General features: G+C 39.2%; 1 protein-coding gene across 2 annotated transcripts in view; it reads left to right on the top strand.

The window, feature by feature from the left end:
- The first annotated feature begins 1,983 nt into the window (after nucleotides 1-1,983).
- ccdc149.S (coiled-coil domain containing 149 S homeolog) overlaps nucleotides 1,984-17,747 on the top strand; it is a 59,167-nt gene continuing 43,403 nt past the window's right edge. Inside the window, exon 1 of one of the 2 annotated variants that reach the window (XM_018236054.2) lies at nucleotides 1,984-2,139. In XM_018236054.2, coding sequence (XP_018091543.1) covers nucleotides 2,041-2,139 — 99 coding nt within the window. In that variant the 5' untranslated portion in view covers nucleotides 1,984-2,040. Of the gene's footprint in view, nucleotides 2,140-8,920; nucleotides 9,094-17,747 lie in introns of those variants that run through there. The other variant, XM_018236043.2, reaches the window with a different exon arrangement.

Raw genomic sequence — 17,747 nt, 5'->3', positions numbered from 1 at the left:
TGGCACTAAACTCACAGAAATGTGTTCAAATTTTCATAAACTGCCAATTTTGTAAAATGGACATGATAATTAGGGGGTGTGGCCATAAAATGTCCCACTTTTTCTTTTTTTTTAAATGTTGGGAGGTTCAGTCAAAAGCTGATCTAAAGTCAGCAGAGAATCTGTAGAACTATGAAGTGCAAAAGCATCAGCCTGGAAGAAAGGGACATATTTACTCCCAGAAATGTGCAAACCTCGTACTTAAATACGCCAAAAGACTATAGTTATAACAAAAGTGTGCAAATCACATCTTTCAGTTTTAGTTTTTTCCTTAAAGGAAAACGAAACCATTCACACAATATAGGTCTACTCTCTATAAAAAGATATATTTTTTATAGAGAGTATGTAAAACTAAAAAAAATAAGGGCAGCCCCCTGGGATCGTAGGATTCACGGTGCGCACAAACATACCAAACAAACTATACATGTTAGGTCACATGAGCCAATTAACAGACAGAGTTCGGTCTTTTGCTTCAACACTTCTTCCTGTTACAGTTAGAGCTGCAGTATTTCTGGTCAGGTGATCTCTGAGGCAGCACACAGACCATCACAAAATGGTGGCTCAAGGCAACAGATGTAAAAGGGCAATATTTACTTATATATATAGACCAGTTTGGCAAGATTCTTTAATATGACACTTAATATGATATAATTTGTTGTTCAAATATTAATTAATTAAATTTAATATAAGCTTCATCATACTGAAGTAAGAAACTTTCTAAATACAATCAATTCAATATTCTACACCGTTTCTGAAATAATCAAGTTTATCTTCACTATTCCTCTTTCAGCATCTGTTTCTCTTCATTCTGTCTTCATGCAGCAGTTGGATGTCAGATATTCATTGACAGTTAGATCCAATATATCTTATAGGGGGGCTCCTTTTGCCTAGAACAGTGGTCCCCAACCAGTAGCTCGCGAGCAACATGTTGCTCTCCAATCCCTTGGATGTTGCTCCCAGTGGCCTCAAAGCAGGTGCTTATTTTTGAATTCCAGGCTTGGAGGCAAGTTTTGGTTGTATAAAAACCAGGTGTACCAAACAGAGCGTCCTGTAGGCTACCAGTTCACATAGGGGCTACCAAACAGCCAATTACAGCCCTTATTTGACATCCCCATGGACTTTCTCATGCTTGTGTTGCTCTCCAACTATTTTTACATTTAAATGTGGCTCACGAGTTAAAAAAGGTTGGGGACCCCTGGCCTAGAAGATGTATTAGAGCTCATGCTATTAAAATCACCAGACATCATGTCTCTCTACATGCAGGATTTGTGCAAAAGGCAGTTATTTTGTTAGATTTTGTTTATACTGGAGTCAGTTATTTGAATTAACTTAATTATATCTGCTAGGAAAGGAAGCCCCCCTATAAGATATATTGGATCTAACTGTCAATTAATATCTGACACCCAACTGCTGCATGAAGACAGAATGAAGAGAAACAGATGCCGAGAGAGGAATAGTGAAAATAAACTTGATTATTTCAGAAACAATACAAAATGTTTAAATGATTGTATATAGAAAGTTTCTTATTTCAGTATGGGGAAGCTTATATTACATTTTCATTTTCGCGATAGTCCCCCTTTAAGATTTTTTTTATATAAAACAATGTTCTATATAAAAAAACAAACAAACAACAGCTACTATTGGTTGCTATCAAATATTATAGAGAACATTTTAGCTGTTGAGTTTCAGTAAAATCAAGGGAGTGAATACTTTTGTACTGCCCTATAATTTACACTCCATGATCGAATAGAAATATACTGTATGAATGTGGTTTAGTTCCAACAGTATAAACAGTGGGCAAAGAGAAGCATAAGAGTGTAAATAATAGGGGAGGTGGGTCGTACATTTGGCATGCAGTCGTGCAGGATGTAGTCTGATTGCTGGCAGGTAGAGTAACAGGTTTGTCCCATATGTTCCTGCCGTCCCCTCCCTTGCAGAGTTAGTTAAAGCTGACGTAGAACAAACAGTGAGAGGCTAATCGGGCTCAGGAAGCTGCAGTTCATGGCTGACTGGATTACTGTACAGTTCCCGGGCCAGCAAGGGCTCTCAGTCATGCATAGTGAAGTAAGGGAGAGTGACTGGCAAGGGCTTGTCAATGAGGTGAGTGCTGTGTGTGTGGTCAGGTGGCTTCATGTAATTGTGTCTGGAAAACAGAGCTCTGTGCATGTGCTTTGTATCCAGGGCTAGGAAACAGCAGTCAATGGAAATATGGAACCGGTTATGGGGGAAATGGAACCAGTTGACCTACCCCATGCTGAATATAAAGATGTTACTGCTTACCTTTCCTTGCAATCTTTATCAGAAAGGACAGTTTAAAAAATAAAAATCCCTGCAAACTCATGTTTTGGTTGCTTTAACCTTCCATATGTGAGAGGCCACACCGTGCTGTGCAAGATATAGCTGAAACGGACAGCGGCTTTGCTTAAAGGAGCTTTTCACCTTAAAATTAACTTTAATACTTCGAAATTCGACCATCGAATTAAAATACTTTGAATATAAAATTGGAACTTTTTTTCATTGAATTTGGCTATTCTGCGGTCGAAGTAAAATCGAACGATCGAACGATTGAATCGTTCGAATCAAACGATTCGAACGATTTTATCGTAAGATCAAGCGATTTAAGTTCAAAAACTTAGAAAAATGCTTTTGAAGGTCCCCATAGGCTAACATAGCACTTCGGCAGGTTTAATTTGGCGAAGTATTGAAGTCGAAGAGACAGTACTTCGATTATCGAATGGTCGAATATTCAAACTATTTTACTTCGAATCGGATTCGAAGTAAATTCAGAGTCGTAGTATTCCATTCGATGGTCAAAGTATCCAAAAAATTACTTTGAATTTCGAATTTTTTTACTTCGAAAATTCCCTCGAATTCACTTCGACCCTTGATAAATCTGCCCCTTAGTGAGAGTGATATTCTGAGACAATCTGCAATTGGTTTTCATTTTTTTTTTTTAGCATTTGTGCTTTTTGAATTATTTGATTTTTATTCAGCTGCTCTCCAGTTTGCAATTTCGGCGATCTGGTTGCTAGGGTCCAAATTTCCCCAGCAACTATGCACTGATATAGATAAGAGACTGGAATGCCAAGAAGGTCAGTAATCACAAAATCTTGGGCCTAAAAAGAGAGCACAAAAAGTGGTAACTCACAATTCATAATGGCAATGCTACCTGGAAATAATCAGTGCAACAGGAACCCAGATATAAGCCTATGCAATATTAATATGTAAATGCCAATCATCATTGATTCAGAAAACATTTAAAGGGCCGCTATACCTTTTCTGTTACTGTTTTTTGCCTAATGCTTTGTTATTTTTAGTGTTTATAAAGATTATTGGCACATATTTATAAAGCACCAATATATAATGCAGTGGTGTACAAAAGAAAGGTGTATAAAAGAAACATAAATGAAGTAAATGAAACATGCTGACCAATACAAGGGGTAAAGGGGGCCCTCCTCCTCCAGAGTTTACAGTTGTACTACTTCAATATCTTAGGGGTAAGGTTTGACACCCCTAGGGGCACATCCACATAAAATCATCTACTAATAAGCATTTGCAAATGAACTCTATTTAATGATCCTCAACAACTGGCTCCTGCCTACCCCGCCCTTCCATCCCACATTTAATCCCTTAAGCCTTTTCTCTAGGGTTTATAAAATGATGCCATACTTGACTCATGTGTGTGCACCGTATTACAGATAATTGTGCATAATAAGGCAACCCTACAGTACCTAGTAAATAAAAAATAACTGAAATAAAAAGATCAGTATACAGTATACTAAGCCTAGAGATGGCCTGTCTTACTGATATTTGGTTGAAAATTGTCCAGTATTGTTGTGATTAGTGATAGGCTAATTTTTTTCCCCAGTTTTAGCTCCAAAAAACACTAATTGATTTCAATGCATATTGTAAATTTTTCTTTGATATGAAAAGGGACAGATTCCCCATCACTAGTTGTGATCTGATTGCTATTATCTATCTATCTATCTATCTATCTATCTATCTATCTATCTATCTATCTATCTATCTATCTATCTATCTATCTATCTATCTATCTATCTATCTATCTATCTGTTCACCACAATTTTTTAAACCATTAGACCCTCCTTAATGCAATTCATTTTATGGTAGGGTTTATTTTCTTATACCCTACTCGACCCATACCCGCTACTCGTGACCCGCAACCCTCACTTGTCCCCCACTGATCTGCTACCCAAGCCATATAAGAAAATATTTAAATACAATAATTTCCTGTCTAAAAAAAAAGAAAAACAGGTTTTTTTGTTACAAAGTTATGATCATAAAATTGGTAAGCCGCCATACCACGTCAAAGTAAACCCCATACAGCGGGTATACTCACACACATACACACACAAGTGTGCACTTATATATACAACTTTACTTTTCCTTCATTATAGTCTCTTCACAATCACCTTTTTTTTTAAAATGGGCGTTGGTCTGGGCAGTCTCCCCTTCAAAAGCCGCATATGCAGGTGGCGGGGGAGGATCTAGTCCACAGACTGAAACCAAGGTTTTATATTTTGATCACAGGTAAACAGGTTAGGGACCGCCGTATGTGGTTTACCTTGACGTGGTATGGCGGCTTACCAATTTTATGATCATAACTTTTTAACAAAAAACCCTGTTTTTCTTTTTTTTAGACAGGGAATTATTGTATTTAAATATTTTCTTATATGGCCTTAGGAGTGCACCCACAACCCTCCTCTTGTACCTAACTAACCTTCTGATCCAGGGACACACTAAACTGGAAGTGATGTCACTCCAGTGCTGAATCTGCACAAAAATAGAAAAAAAACTACCAGAACCACAAGGGAGAGATCAAGTCCGCACCTTTGTTAGGTACTCAGCTGGGTTACTCACAGACTGCCCACACACCCAGGGAATATGGGACTTTTTGCCCAAAACCCAACCACTTTGCAGGGACTCACTCCTCTTCACTTCCTACTATGGTCCATCTTATGGTATTAGTCCATTTGGCCCCTGAGTTGACCCATCGGATACTATGAGAGGTTAAACTGTGTATGACCCTCCTTCCGTATACAAGTAAAACAAATAGAAACATTCCAATATCAGGAATGCGTGGGGTAAGGCTTTTGCTAACAAGAGCTTACAATCTAAAACCTATTAGGGGTATGGTATAACATCTGTGAGTAGCATGCATGGAAGTAGATTCTCTGTTTCTTTGTATCTTCACAATCATTCTGCATTTTCTTCAGTTTTCAGTGTTTGAGTTCAGTCTGTCTGGTGTTCAGGCCATTGGTTGTCTCAATTTTCTTAGTTCAGTTTAGTTGGAGATCATAACAAAGTTACATATATAGGAATACATTGTTCTAACAGTCATTTAGCCATTATTCCAAGAATATCTCAGATAACAAATACAGTTGCACCCCGAGTGTACCTTCAAACTGTGCTTTTAGGTGTATCTAGAAGAACAAATAGGTATTCTCCCCAAATTTCACCCCAAATGGAACGAACAATGCTGCCCCTTTCCATGCAGTGACTTGACCCTCATTTTACAGGTGCATGATAATACCTTGAAACTTTTACGAGTTCTACCTGGGTGTTGTCTGTGCTATTGTTAGACTCTACAGTATAACTACAGTTCATGGTCAAGGTCAATTAAACCCTTCTGATTCAATATCCATCCTCTCTAACTTAACATTTGGAATTGGGTGGTTTTGCAGAGTGGAATGGTAGTTTTCTATAACAAAAATGCAATTACAAAACCCAATAACTATTTTATTACATGATATTTTACACCACAACACAATAAGCCAAACACAAACAGCTTGCCACTATAAGCTACACTGGCTATATGGAGAAAAATGGCTGCCTTCTGCATTGTACATTCAGCAGCTTGCTTGACTTCAGCACTGGTTTAGAAAGCCATCACTTTGGATGTTTATTTGGTAGATTATTGCTGTGATTCTGAGCATTGAAAGCATGAGGGACAAAACTGCTCCTGTGACCTATTCCAATTCTCTATCTCTCTAACATTATTTAATACACTTATACCCATCTAAAGTCCACTGGGATAAAAAGCAAATGTGATTGTAACGTAATAAAGTTTAAAAAAAAAACTGTTTACCAGATGATCACAGGTGCCATGCACAGATGGGCCTGCGATAATTAACTGGCACAGATGCCAGTCTAGTATTACAGAGAGATATCTGGCCACATTATCAATACAAGATCACACGCCCATAGAATTGTGCATTGAAAAACAAAAAAGGGGACCTTAAGGCTCATTAGTGCAACAGCAAAGCGCTAAAAAGGAAGCAAATTGACTTTTTTTTACCCACCATGCATTGTTTTGCTACAGAATTCCACCATTAAATATCATGCACAGCAATTTCCATGTGTATCTGCACTACACCCAGTGCATGTATAAGAGCAAAACCTTTTAGCTCTTTGGAATTTGTGCTTGGAAAAATGTATATACCCGCAGTCTGTAGGCATTCCCACTTTGCATAAGGAACCACTGACAACTGGTGCCAAGAATGACACACAGAGCTTTCAACTCCCCCGACTTTATCTGGAGTTACCCAATTTTACGCTGTGTCCCCTGGTCTCCCGTCCATTTAACGCATTCCCCCGATTTTTGATGACTTTTGGCCAATTAACAGGAAAAAAATCTGATGTGCGCATTTGCAGACCATTTCAGTGACGTCAGCAGGGCGATGTGCGCATGTACTGCACTGTTTCTGTGGCTTTGGGAGAGGTCTGTGCATGCGTGTGACATCACTTTCGCTTACAGAACTTCCGCTTACATCACTAACCCAGAAATTTTTCGGCAACTCCCCCAATCGCCAATCTTTTAAGGTTGACTGCTCTGAACACGTAATATAGAGAGGAAGGCTTATACAGAATTCACATATGGTAAAAGTACCAGCTATAAAGGTGCTTCATAATTTTTGTGTCCCATTTATTATATCGTGACTATCTATGGTTTTCTAGATGCTTTATAGAGATAGATGTTGACTGACTCTGTGAGCCTAAGGCAATGTGTTAAAATGGTCCCTGCTAGAGGTAAACTATCTTCTAAGGGATCTAAGGGATCTCGTATGCCTGTGTAAAAAAATAATATATGCAGGTTCAAACAGTGTTTTTTATTAATAGAAGCTCAACAGGGGGAAAGAATTTCCCTTTATGAATAGAAGCTGATATAACTAGATCTATTAAATGGACCTCACAGGGCACGACATCTCGTACTGCCAGTCACATGCCCACATATACCTACATAAACAGTCTTCCATAAAGACGCTTGATTATTTATACAGTCATCTCTCATCAGAAAAACAGGCCTGACTTGTGGCATCTGCATTATTTTAAGATACTGGGTATTGAAGTCTGTTAAATGTAAGTGTACAAAGCACCTGCCTGAAGGGATAGTCAAATGATATAAAGAACACACATTGCTTGTGACAACTATTATACTAGCTTCATCTGTATTAGAGTAATGCTAACAGGAACCTGCATTTGTGCAGAGAGAGCACCTAGAAATGTGCAGTAAAGGTAGTCAGTTAGGCGACTCCGGCTTTATTTTAAGATTATCCTGACCAAAATCTATTCTGCATAATGAAAGAAAATAGGGATTTAGAGGAAAGATGCTGCCCTGAACCATATTGCCCCCTGTGAGTGAGTGTAATAATTTAATACCCATGGGAAGGGTCGATTGACACAACTGCTGAACCGATACCTTTGTAGGAATATAACTTACAGTATACTCCTGTTCTGTGGTCTAGCTTTTCCTTGCTTTGTTTCTAACTCAGTTTTAATTCAGATACATGTGCAGCAGTATGCTGATACTGTCTTTGCAATCAGAGCCATAGTTTTGAATAGCATGAAATGACACACATATGAATGTAGGCTGCTGAGATTTTCTAGCTGGGGCTTCCCAGGAGTTGGTGAGCTAAAATGATCAATTCTACCAAGTGCAATGGTTGAAAAAGCACTGACTGAAAAACCCTTTAAGGCCAACATAATACTCAGACAGACTAAAGAATACTTGTGCAGGGCTACCCCCCAAATATATATATATATATATTTTTTTTTTTTTTTACAATACACTTAAAAATACTTGCTGTTTTGGCGAATTTTCGCTAGCGACAGCCACTTCGCCCTTTAGTAAATCTGCCCCCTTGTGCCTTAGTGCTTGATTCCTTTTCACTTTTCCTCGTGAGGCAACTTCGGGCGACTTTCAAAAACGAATCGCCACGAGTGCCATACCGCTGGCGATTTTTCATTATAGCCGGCGGGAAGGCAGTTCAGGGAGATTGTTGCCCCGAAGAAGCGGCAATTTGTGGCCCGGGGAGACTAATCTCCCCGTGTGCCCTGACCCTAAAGGGGAAGTCTGCCTTTAATTAATACCTTTTTAGTATGATATTGACGGAGAGACGTATTCTCTGCAAATGGTCTTCATTACTTATTTTGTATGATTTGCAGATTATTAGTCATCCTCTTTTAGACTGTGCTGAATCTGGTTGGCGGGGTCACCGACCCAAGAACTAATAAACAGAATGATTCAGCTGTATTGCTGTCCCAGTTTGCATAACAAAAAAGATAAATGTTGAAACAAGTTAGATTTTGTAGAATACTGCTGCCTACGCCATGTTTACTACTGCCGCACTCCCTTTATTTGTGCCTGTCACTATAATGAACCCTCTTTCCATTGCCCAATAAGCCTCAATCACTAGTCTCCCTTTCTTGAGTCCCACGACCATCCTCCTGTCACGCAGTTTCCTAATATCCTAGTGATCACTCCCAGAATCCTCCGAGCGCAGAGTAAACAAACTGGTCACGTGACATGAGAGGGAAATCCTGCCTTACTGGCGAATTGTTGTAGGGCTGTGGCTCCGGCTCCTGTGATTGGTCAACGAGCGTTCCAGCTGGGCTCAGTGACGCGGCCTAGGAATGAAGACGCATGCGCAGGGTTCCCTGTGTCAGTGCTTGAGCTCGGGGAGCTGGAGTAGGTTCGGCTGCAATATGAGGAGCGGAGTAGGGTCTGATGCGGATGATGGCCGGGATTGGGAGGTGAGGGCTTTCATGACAACTAGCCTGTGTATTACATCTTCTCCGTGACTGGGGCTGCAGCGAAATGCTTTGGCTGGTGATGGTGGAGGTGTTCACTTGTTCCTATATTAACATCATATCAGTATGAGCCTCCCATAGGCTGTATATACATCTGTATAGAATCATCTGCACCTGTATTAATATCTGGCAGCTGGACATACCTCTCTCTATATATATATATATATAAATATATGTAGCAGGGAGCAAATCTCATTCAGGAATAAAATGGAAACAGGCAGCAGTGCATGCTGGGAGTTGTAGTTCTGCAACACCTTGAGCTTGCATAATAAGTGGCATGTGTTAGTGAGGTGCTTTCAAATACACAGTACCCTGGGAACAATCAATTTGTATTTCATGATTCATACCACCCAAATATTCTCATGCACTCTCTGGCTAACCATGACAAATGCCTAGATGGGTCCACACAATGCTTACTGCCCCTGATCAATTCTATTGTACCCAAGTACCTATACACAATGGAGGTGTAGGGAGGAGGGTTTTGGGTTTTTGGAGAACTGGGCTGATTTTTCAGTCGGCTACAGGCTCTTTGCTAGGGATGGGCTGCACCTCAATGATGATGGGGCAGCTGTTTTGGGAGAGAAGATGGCTAGAGGGTTGGAGGAGATTTTAAACTAGGTGTGGGGGGGGGGAGGGTTCAGTAAAAGATTCAGTGGTAGACAGGTTAGATGAGATAGTGGGCAAAGAAAGGGAAAATGGGGGAGGAGATTTGGCTAGGGATACTGTTAAGGATAGGGAGGACCACATGTCATATGTTCAATATGGTGCCAGTATTAAATGTATGTTTACAAATGCAAGAAGTCTGACTGGTAAAATGGGAGAACTGGAGCTGCTGGTGATGGAAGGAAAATATGATGTGATTGGTGTGGCCGAAACATGGCTGAATGAGTCGCATGACTGGGCAGTAAATATCAGTGGCTATACTTTGTTTCGGAGGGACAGAGGCAATAGAAAAGGAGGAGGGGTATGTCTGTATGTTAGGCAGGATTTAAAAGCTCATATAAAGGAGGAGGTTATGTTAGAAAATGAGGGGCCAGAAGTCGTATGGGTGGAGTTCTTCACCAATTGTAAAGAATCCAGCAAATTAATTGTAGGAGTATGCTATAGACCCCCTAATGTAAGTGAGGAGGAAGAGACAAAGCTCCTAATGCAAATAGAAAAGGCTGCTAGTTTAGGTAAAGTAATGATAATGGGGGATTTTAATTACCCAGATATTGACTGGAGCAACGGTACTGCTAGATCAGTTAATGGGAACAAGTTTATAAACTTATTGCACGACAATTTTATGGCACAGGTTGTTGAGGAGCCTACCAGAAAAAATGCTATTCTTGATTTAGTGATCTCAAATGACCCAGAACTTATAGCAAATGTGCAAGTCATTGAACCCCTGGGTAATAGTGACCATAATGTTATATCTTTTAATGTCTGGTGCAAAAAACAAAAATATACTGGGGCAACAAAAACCATGAATTTTGCCAAAGCTAATTTTAGTGCCTTGAGGGCTGCCCTACAGAGCATTGATTGGGGCATTAGGTTTTCAGCTAAAAACACAGAACAGAAATGGTTGTCCTTTAAAATGATATTAAATCATTACTGTTCTCAATTTATTCCCTTAAGGACTAAACGTAGAAGCTCTAAGAATCATCCTGTGTGGCTTAATACAGAGGTAAAGATGTTAATGGGAAAGAAGAGAAAGGCATTTAAAAACTACAAATCTGTAGGGACAGAAGCTGCATTTAATGAATATAAACACTGTAATAAATGTTGTAAATCAGCAATCCGGAAGGCTAAGAAAAGAAATGAAGAGTTAATTGCGGTGGAGGTGAAAACTAACCCTAAAAAGTTTTTTAAATATATTAATAGTAAAAAGATGCAGGTTGAGAGTGTTGCTCCATTAAATAATGGTACCAGTATGGTTGTAACAGATACAGATAAGGCAAATGTGTTAAATCAGTTCTTTTCTTCAGTGTACACAATAGAGGAGTCTGGGTTCACAGGCTCACTTAATAACTGCACGAATGGTTCAGCTCAATCTAGTCAGTGGCTGACTCAGGATATGATTCAAAAAGCTTTAATACAAATTAATGTAAACAAGGCTCCAGGGCCTGATGGCATACACCCTCGGGTTCTAAGAGAGCTTAGTTCAGTTTTAGACCAGCCCTTATTTCTGATTTTCTCAGATTCACTGTCATCTGGTATGGTGCCTATGGATTGGAGAAAAGCTGATGTTATTCCAATATTTAAAAGGGATTACGATCTCAGCCTGGCAATTATAGGCCAGTAAGCTTGACATCTGTGGTGGGCAAATTATTTGAAGGCTTGTTAAGGGATCACATTCAAAATTTTGTCCTAATGAATGGCATTATGAGCAACAATCAGCATGGCTTTATGAAGGATAGGTCATGTCAGACGAATTTGATTGCATTTTATGATGTGGTAAGTAAGATTCTGGATAGTGGGGGGGGCAGTAGATGATCTATTTGGATTTTGCCAAAGCGTTTGATACTGTGCCCCACAAACGACTGCTTTCTAAACTAAGGTCTGTTGGGCTTAATGAAGTCGTTTGCACATGGATAGGAAACTGGCTACAGGATCGGGTACAAAGGGTGGTTGTTAATGGGACATTCTCTACTTGGAGTAAGGTTCTTAGTGGGGTCCCCCAGGGCTCAGTATTGGGTCCACTTTTATTTAACTTGTTCTTTAATGACTTAGGGGAGGGTGTTGTAAGTAATGTATCAGTGTTTGCAGATGACACAAAATTATCCAGCCCAATTAATTCCATCCAGGATGTGGCATCCTTGCAACAGGATCTTGACAAACTGGCAATCTGGGCAGCTAAGTGGCAAATGAGATTCAATGTTGATAAATGTAAAGTCATGCACCTGGGATGTAAAAATATCCACTTATACCCTTAATGGGACTGCACTAGGCAAATCCATTATGGAAAAGGACCTTGGAGTCCTTGTAGATGATAAACTTGTCTGTAGCAAGCAATGCCAGTCAGCAGCATCAAGGGCAAATAAGGTCTTGAGCTGTATTAAAAGGGGCATAGAGTCACGGGAGGAGGGGGTCATTCTTCCACTGTATAGAGCACTTGTAAGGCCCCATCTAGAATATGCCGTACAGTTTTGGTCTCCATCACTCAAACAGGACATTATTGTATTAGAGAGGGTACAGAGAAGGGCAACTAAGCTGGTAAAAGGTATTGAAAATCTTAGCTATGAGGAAAGACTGGCCAAATTGGGGATGTTCACGCTGGAGAAGAGGCGCTTAAGGGGTGATATGATAACTATGTATAAATATATAAGGGGATCATATAACAATCTCTCTAATGCTTTATTTACCAGTAGGTCTTTCCAGCTGACGCGAGGTCACCCATTCCGATTAGAAGAAAAGAGGTTCCGCCTAAATATTCGGAAGGGGTTTTTTACAGTGAGAGCTGTGAAGATGTGGAATTCTCTCCCTGAATCAGTTGTACAGGCTGATACATTAGATAGCTTTAAGAAGGGGTTGGATGGCTTTTTAGCAAGTAAGGGAATACAGGGTTATGGGAAATAGCTCATAGTCCAAGTTGATCCAGGGACTAGTCCGATTGCCATTTTGGAGTCAGGAAGGAATTTTTTCCCCTCTAAGGCAAATTGGAGAGGCTTCAGATGGGTTTTTTGCCTTCCTCTGGATCAACTGGCAGATAGGTAGTTAATAAACCAAAAAAAAAAAAAAGGTTGAACTCGATGGACATGTGTCTTTTTTCAACCTTACTTACTATGTTACTATGTTACTATGTTACTATGAGGTGTGCCGTCTGGTCATATGAGCAACCGCTTATCTTTCAACTTACAGGAGAAGCAAACCCTAAAGTTAAAAAAAATCCTACCCCCCTACCCTACATAGACTCCCCTCCCCCCATCCTAAGGGGGTTATTTACTAAATTCTGAATGCAAAAATCCTGAAAAAATTAGAAATTTAAATTTTTTTTTTATAAAATCTTACTTTTAAAAAAAAAGCCAGAGTTTATTAAACCCCGAAGATGGAAAAGGCCGAATCTGAAAATCCGGCATCTCAGACCTGTCGAGGTTGCATATAAGTCAATGGGAGAAGTCCCAATGATTTTTTTGATGTGAGCTGGGTTTTTGGCAATACCCTAAAGTCTTCTGAGTTTTCGGGCAAAATTATGAGTTTTTGAGTAAAAAATTTAAAAAAATCGTGAAAATCTGATGAAAAATTTCGATAATCGGATGAAAAATCAAAAATGATCTTGAAAATCTGATTTTTCCACGATTTTTTTTGGCTTTTTTCTCGCAAACAAAATTTTCGGGAAAGTGTATTAATAAATAAGCCCAAAAACCAGTGCGGATTTGGTCTGAGTTTTTTTCAGAAAATATTGAGATAAATTCGAACTTTGATAAATAACCCCCTATGTGTTACCCCAGGCAAATGCCCCTAACTTTTTACTTATCCCTCGGTGCAGATTCAGGCATCGGACTACACGGGCACCATCTTCAGCCGCTTCGGTAATCTTCGGAATGAGACCGGCGCTTCAGCAATTTTTCCGCAGGTTTTAGCGCATGCGCAGTTGTCGCGAAACAGAAAATTTAAACTGCGCATGTGCCGCAACGCTGGTCTCATTCTGAAGATTACCAAAGTGGCTGAAGATGGCGCCCGTGAACTCCGATGCCTGAATCTGCACCAAGGGGTAAGTAAAAAGTTAGGGCCATTTGCCCGGGGTAACACTGAGGCTGGAGGCAGGGGGCAGGGGAGTCTATGTAGGGTAGGGGTTTTTTAACTTTAGGATTTGCTTCTCCTTTAAAGGGGTGGTTCACCTTTACGTTAACTTTTAGAATGTTATAGAATATGCACTTTTTCAATTGGTTTTCATTATTTACAGTATTTTTTTTATAGTTTTTAATGTTTTGGCTTCATCTTCTTCTGATTTTTTCTAGCTTTCAAATCTAACCCCATCTGAAAACGAATGCTCTGTAAGGCTACTAAAGTATTTTTATTATTTTTATTACTCATCTATCTATTCAGGCCCTCTCCTATTCAAATCAGTGCATGGTTGCAATTTGGACCCTAACAACCAGATAGCTGACATTGCAAACTGGAGAGCTGCTGAATAAAAAGCTAGATAACTTATATAAACTACAGATAATAAAAAATGAGAACCAATTGCAAATTGTCTCAGAATATCACACTCTACATCATACTAAAAGTTAATTTGAAGGTAAACAAATTCTTTAAAGGGCATATACACCCACAAATAGATGTGTGCCTTCTGTATGTATGTATACATTCATTAATCACTAAACATTTCCAGTGAGTTTTAATAGTCTAAATATGTATTAGTTCTAAACGTTACTGCGGTTGAAAGCTCCAGTGAGTTTTAATAGTCTAAATATGTATTAGTTACTGCGGTTGAAAGCCACTGTTTACACTGCTGGTTCTGTCCGTTGAAACAAGATAGCAGAAATCAACAATGCACGCTCCTTCGTGGACATTTTAAGCAGCTGAATTGTTTCAAAAGTCAGAACCACCAGGGCGCAGAATAGAAAAGGGAGTGCTGTGAATAAGGAACACATTTTTCTTTCATTTTAGTCACTATTCATTTGCAGCGTCCCCATGGAATTGTGTTTCCAGCTAATTGGGATGCGGCGCTGAGTATGTCTGTTGAGCAATTTGAGGGTCACCTTAATCTGATTGAGTTTTAATCACATTACCAGTAGTGCAAGCTGTCGTGGGAGTGTGGAATGAATGTGATGGTATGGTAATCTTCATGAAAGCATTATAAGTGTACAGGTAGGGGATCCGTTATCCCAGAAGCCTGTTATCCAGAAAGCTCCGAATTACGGAAAGGCCGTCTCCCATAGACTCCATTTTAATTCAAATAATCCAAATTTTTCCAAATGATTTCCCTTTTCTCTGTAATAATAAAATAGTGTGCTTAATCCCAGCTAAGATATAATTCATCCTTATTGGAGGCAAAACCAGCCTATTGGGGTCCCGAGCATTCAGGATAACAGATCCCATACCTGTAGTAGGTTATAATGAAGACCTACTGTACAGGGAAGATCCAGTTAATGTTTATTAGGAACCCCCTTATTTACACATATACGTTAAAGGAATCAGTTAATAGTGCTGCTTCACATGACCAGGGGCTGCTGGGAAATTGACAAAATGTCTAGCCCCATGTCAGATTTCAAAATTGAATATAAAAAAATCTGTTTGCTCTTTTGAGAAATGGATTTCAGTGCAGAATTCTGCTGGAGTAGCACTATTAACTGATGCGTTTTGAAAAAAACATGTTTTCCGATGACAGGATCCCTTTAATAGTCACTTCTTGAAATAAGACTGACTTATTATAGGCTACAGCTATTGCAGAGAACTAGTTATTACCTTGCGATTTGTTTGCCAACCCCAGGAGAGAGCTAAACAAATTACAGGTATAGCATCTCTTATTCAGAATGCCTGAAATCTGGAGTTTTCCAGATAAGAGGGTCTTTCCATAATTTGGAGCAGTAGGCTTTTAGCACACTTCAAAACTGTCTGTACACGGAAAAGTAGAGCATAAAAACAGGGACCATAGGTACTCATAGCATAAGTACTTACAACCTGTATGGGTTCATGGTGCGGAATAACTGTGCACTGGGACTCTTATGTACAGGTCAGTAATAATGTCTTATTTTCCTTTCCTTAACAAACCTTGTATGGAAAGCAAACACCTCTTGTTCCATTGCACAGTTAATCCCAGCACCTTGCGTGTCATCACATATTCAGGGCCCCTTTCTTTCTGCCGGGTATTTGCTTCTATTCTATATTAAAAGTTTGCTGTGTACCCAGGCAAGTAACAAAGGTAAATAAATAAGAAATAACGAATTTAAAGGGGAACTATCACGAAAATGAATATTTATTTTATTATAAGCTGCACCATACTGAAATAAAAAAACTTTCTAAATACAATCAATCAAATGTTCTGAATTGTTTCTGAAATAATCAAGTTTATATTCACTATCCCTCTCTCAGCATCTGTTTCTCTTCATTCTGTCTTCATTGAGGAGTTGAGTGTCAGATAATAATCGACAGTTAGATCCAATTAATCTTATAGGGGGGCTTCCTTTCCTAGTAGATGAATTAGAGCTCACTCAAATAACCGATTCCAGTACAAACAAAATCTAACAAAATAACTGCCTTTTGCACAAATTCTGCATGTAGAGAGACAGGATTTCAGGTGATTTTAATAGAGTGAGCTCTAATACATCTTCTAGGCAAAAGGAAGCCCCCCTATAAGATATATTGGATCTAACTGTCAATGAATATCTGACACCCAACTGAATGAAGAAATAATTCAGAGAAACAGATGCTGAGAGAGGGATAGTGAAGATAAACTTGATTATTATACAGAAACGGCACAGAATTTTTAATTGATTACATTTAGAAAACTTTTTATTTCATTATGATGAAGCTTATATTAAATTTCCATTTTTGCAATAGTTCCCCTTTAAGGGCACAAGCATGATAGCCCAATTAGTATACTATGCTATAAATCCAGCACTTGTCTGGCGCTTACCATCTAGTGTGTTATTTTGATACATGCTGCAGGTTGGCATTTATTCTGGTCGTTGATAGTATTTATATTTTTTTGTATTGTCTGGCCCCTTAGAATGACAGCATCGGTGGTATCAGTCTCATCTAGTGGATGTTATTTGGTAACATACATGTAGCTAAACAGGGACCTTACTACAAATAAGAATAATGGTAATATAAGAGTAGAGTTCTACAAGCTGCATTACAATATAGCACTGCATACAGTAGAATTCCAATGTTCTTGATGGTTTATTGATATTAACTTTTTAAAAAGGCAATTGTAACTGCAGTACATTGAGGTCAATTTCATTCTGTAGTGGGGTGTCCAGTCTGCTTGTTACCTGTGAGCCCCCTATGTATTCATTGTATTTTTTTAACTCTACACCTTTGTGCAATACTTTAGGTGCGGCTGTTTTTTTAGTGCTAAGTTATGTTCATTGTTGATAAAGAGGCTGCTTATGTTTCATTGTAAAGTATAACTGCCATGCATGGAGGCTGCAGAGATACTGTATGCCAGTTAGACTAAAATTAAGGAATCTATCTAAACAATGCTGATATTCCTAAATCCCTGCTGCTACCCAAAAGCTCTTATGCAACAGGTGTCTGGGGTATTTATGGCACAGATTATACTTTGTTATTGCCACAAAGATTTAAGGGATGATCAATCATTTGGGTCTTCATTAGGGATGCACCGAATCCACTATTCGGGATTCAGCCGAATCCCCAAATCCTTGGTGAAAGATTCGGCCGAATCCCGAACCAAATTGTGACGAAAAGTCACGTGATTTTTCTACCTGCCCGTAATTTACATTCAGGTTCGGCATGGCACAAGAATTCGGCCGAATCCTGCTGAAAAAGACCGAATCCTGGAATTGGTGCATCCATAGACTTCATAAGTAAAATAGCTTAAAATGTATTAAAGGTAATAGACTTACTGGGGGTCATTTATAAACACTGGGCAAATTTGCACCTGGGCAGTTACCCATGGCAACCAATCAGATGTTTGCTTTCACTGTTCA

This window comes from Xenopus laevis, chromosome 1S, assembly GCF_017654675.1.
Source record: "Xenopus laevis strain J_2021 chromosome 1S, Xenopus_laevis_v10.1, whole genome shotgun sequence".
In the NCBI taxonomy this organism is placed as follows: Eukaryota; Metazoa; Chordata; class Amphibia; order Anura; family Pipidae; genus Xenopus; species Xenopus laevis.
This window is presented reverse-complemented; position numbering and strand designations above follow the sequence as displayed.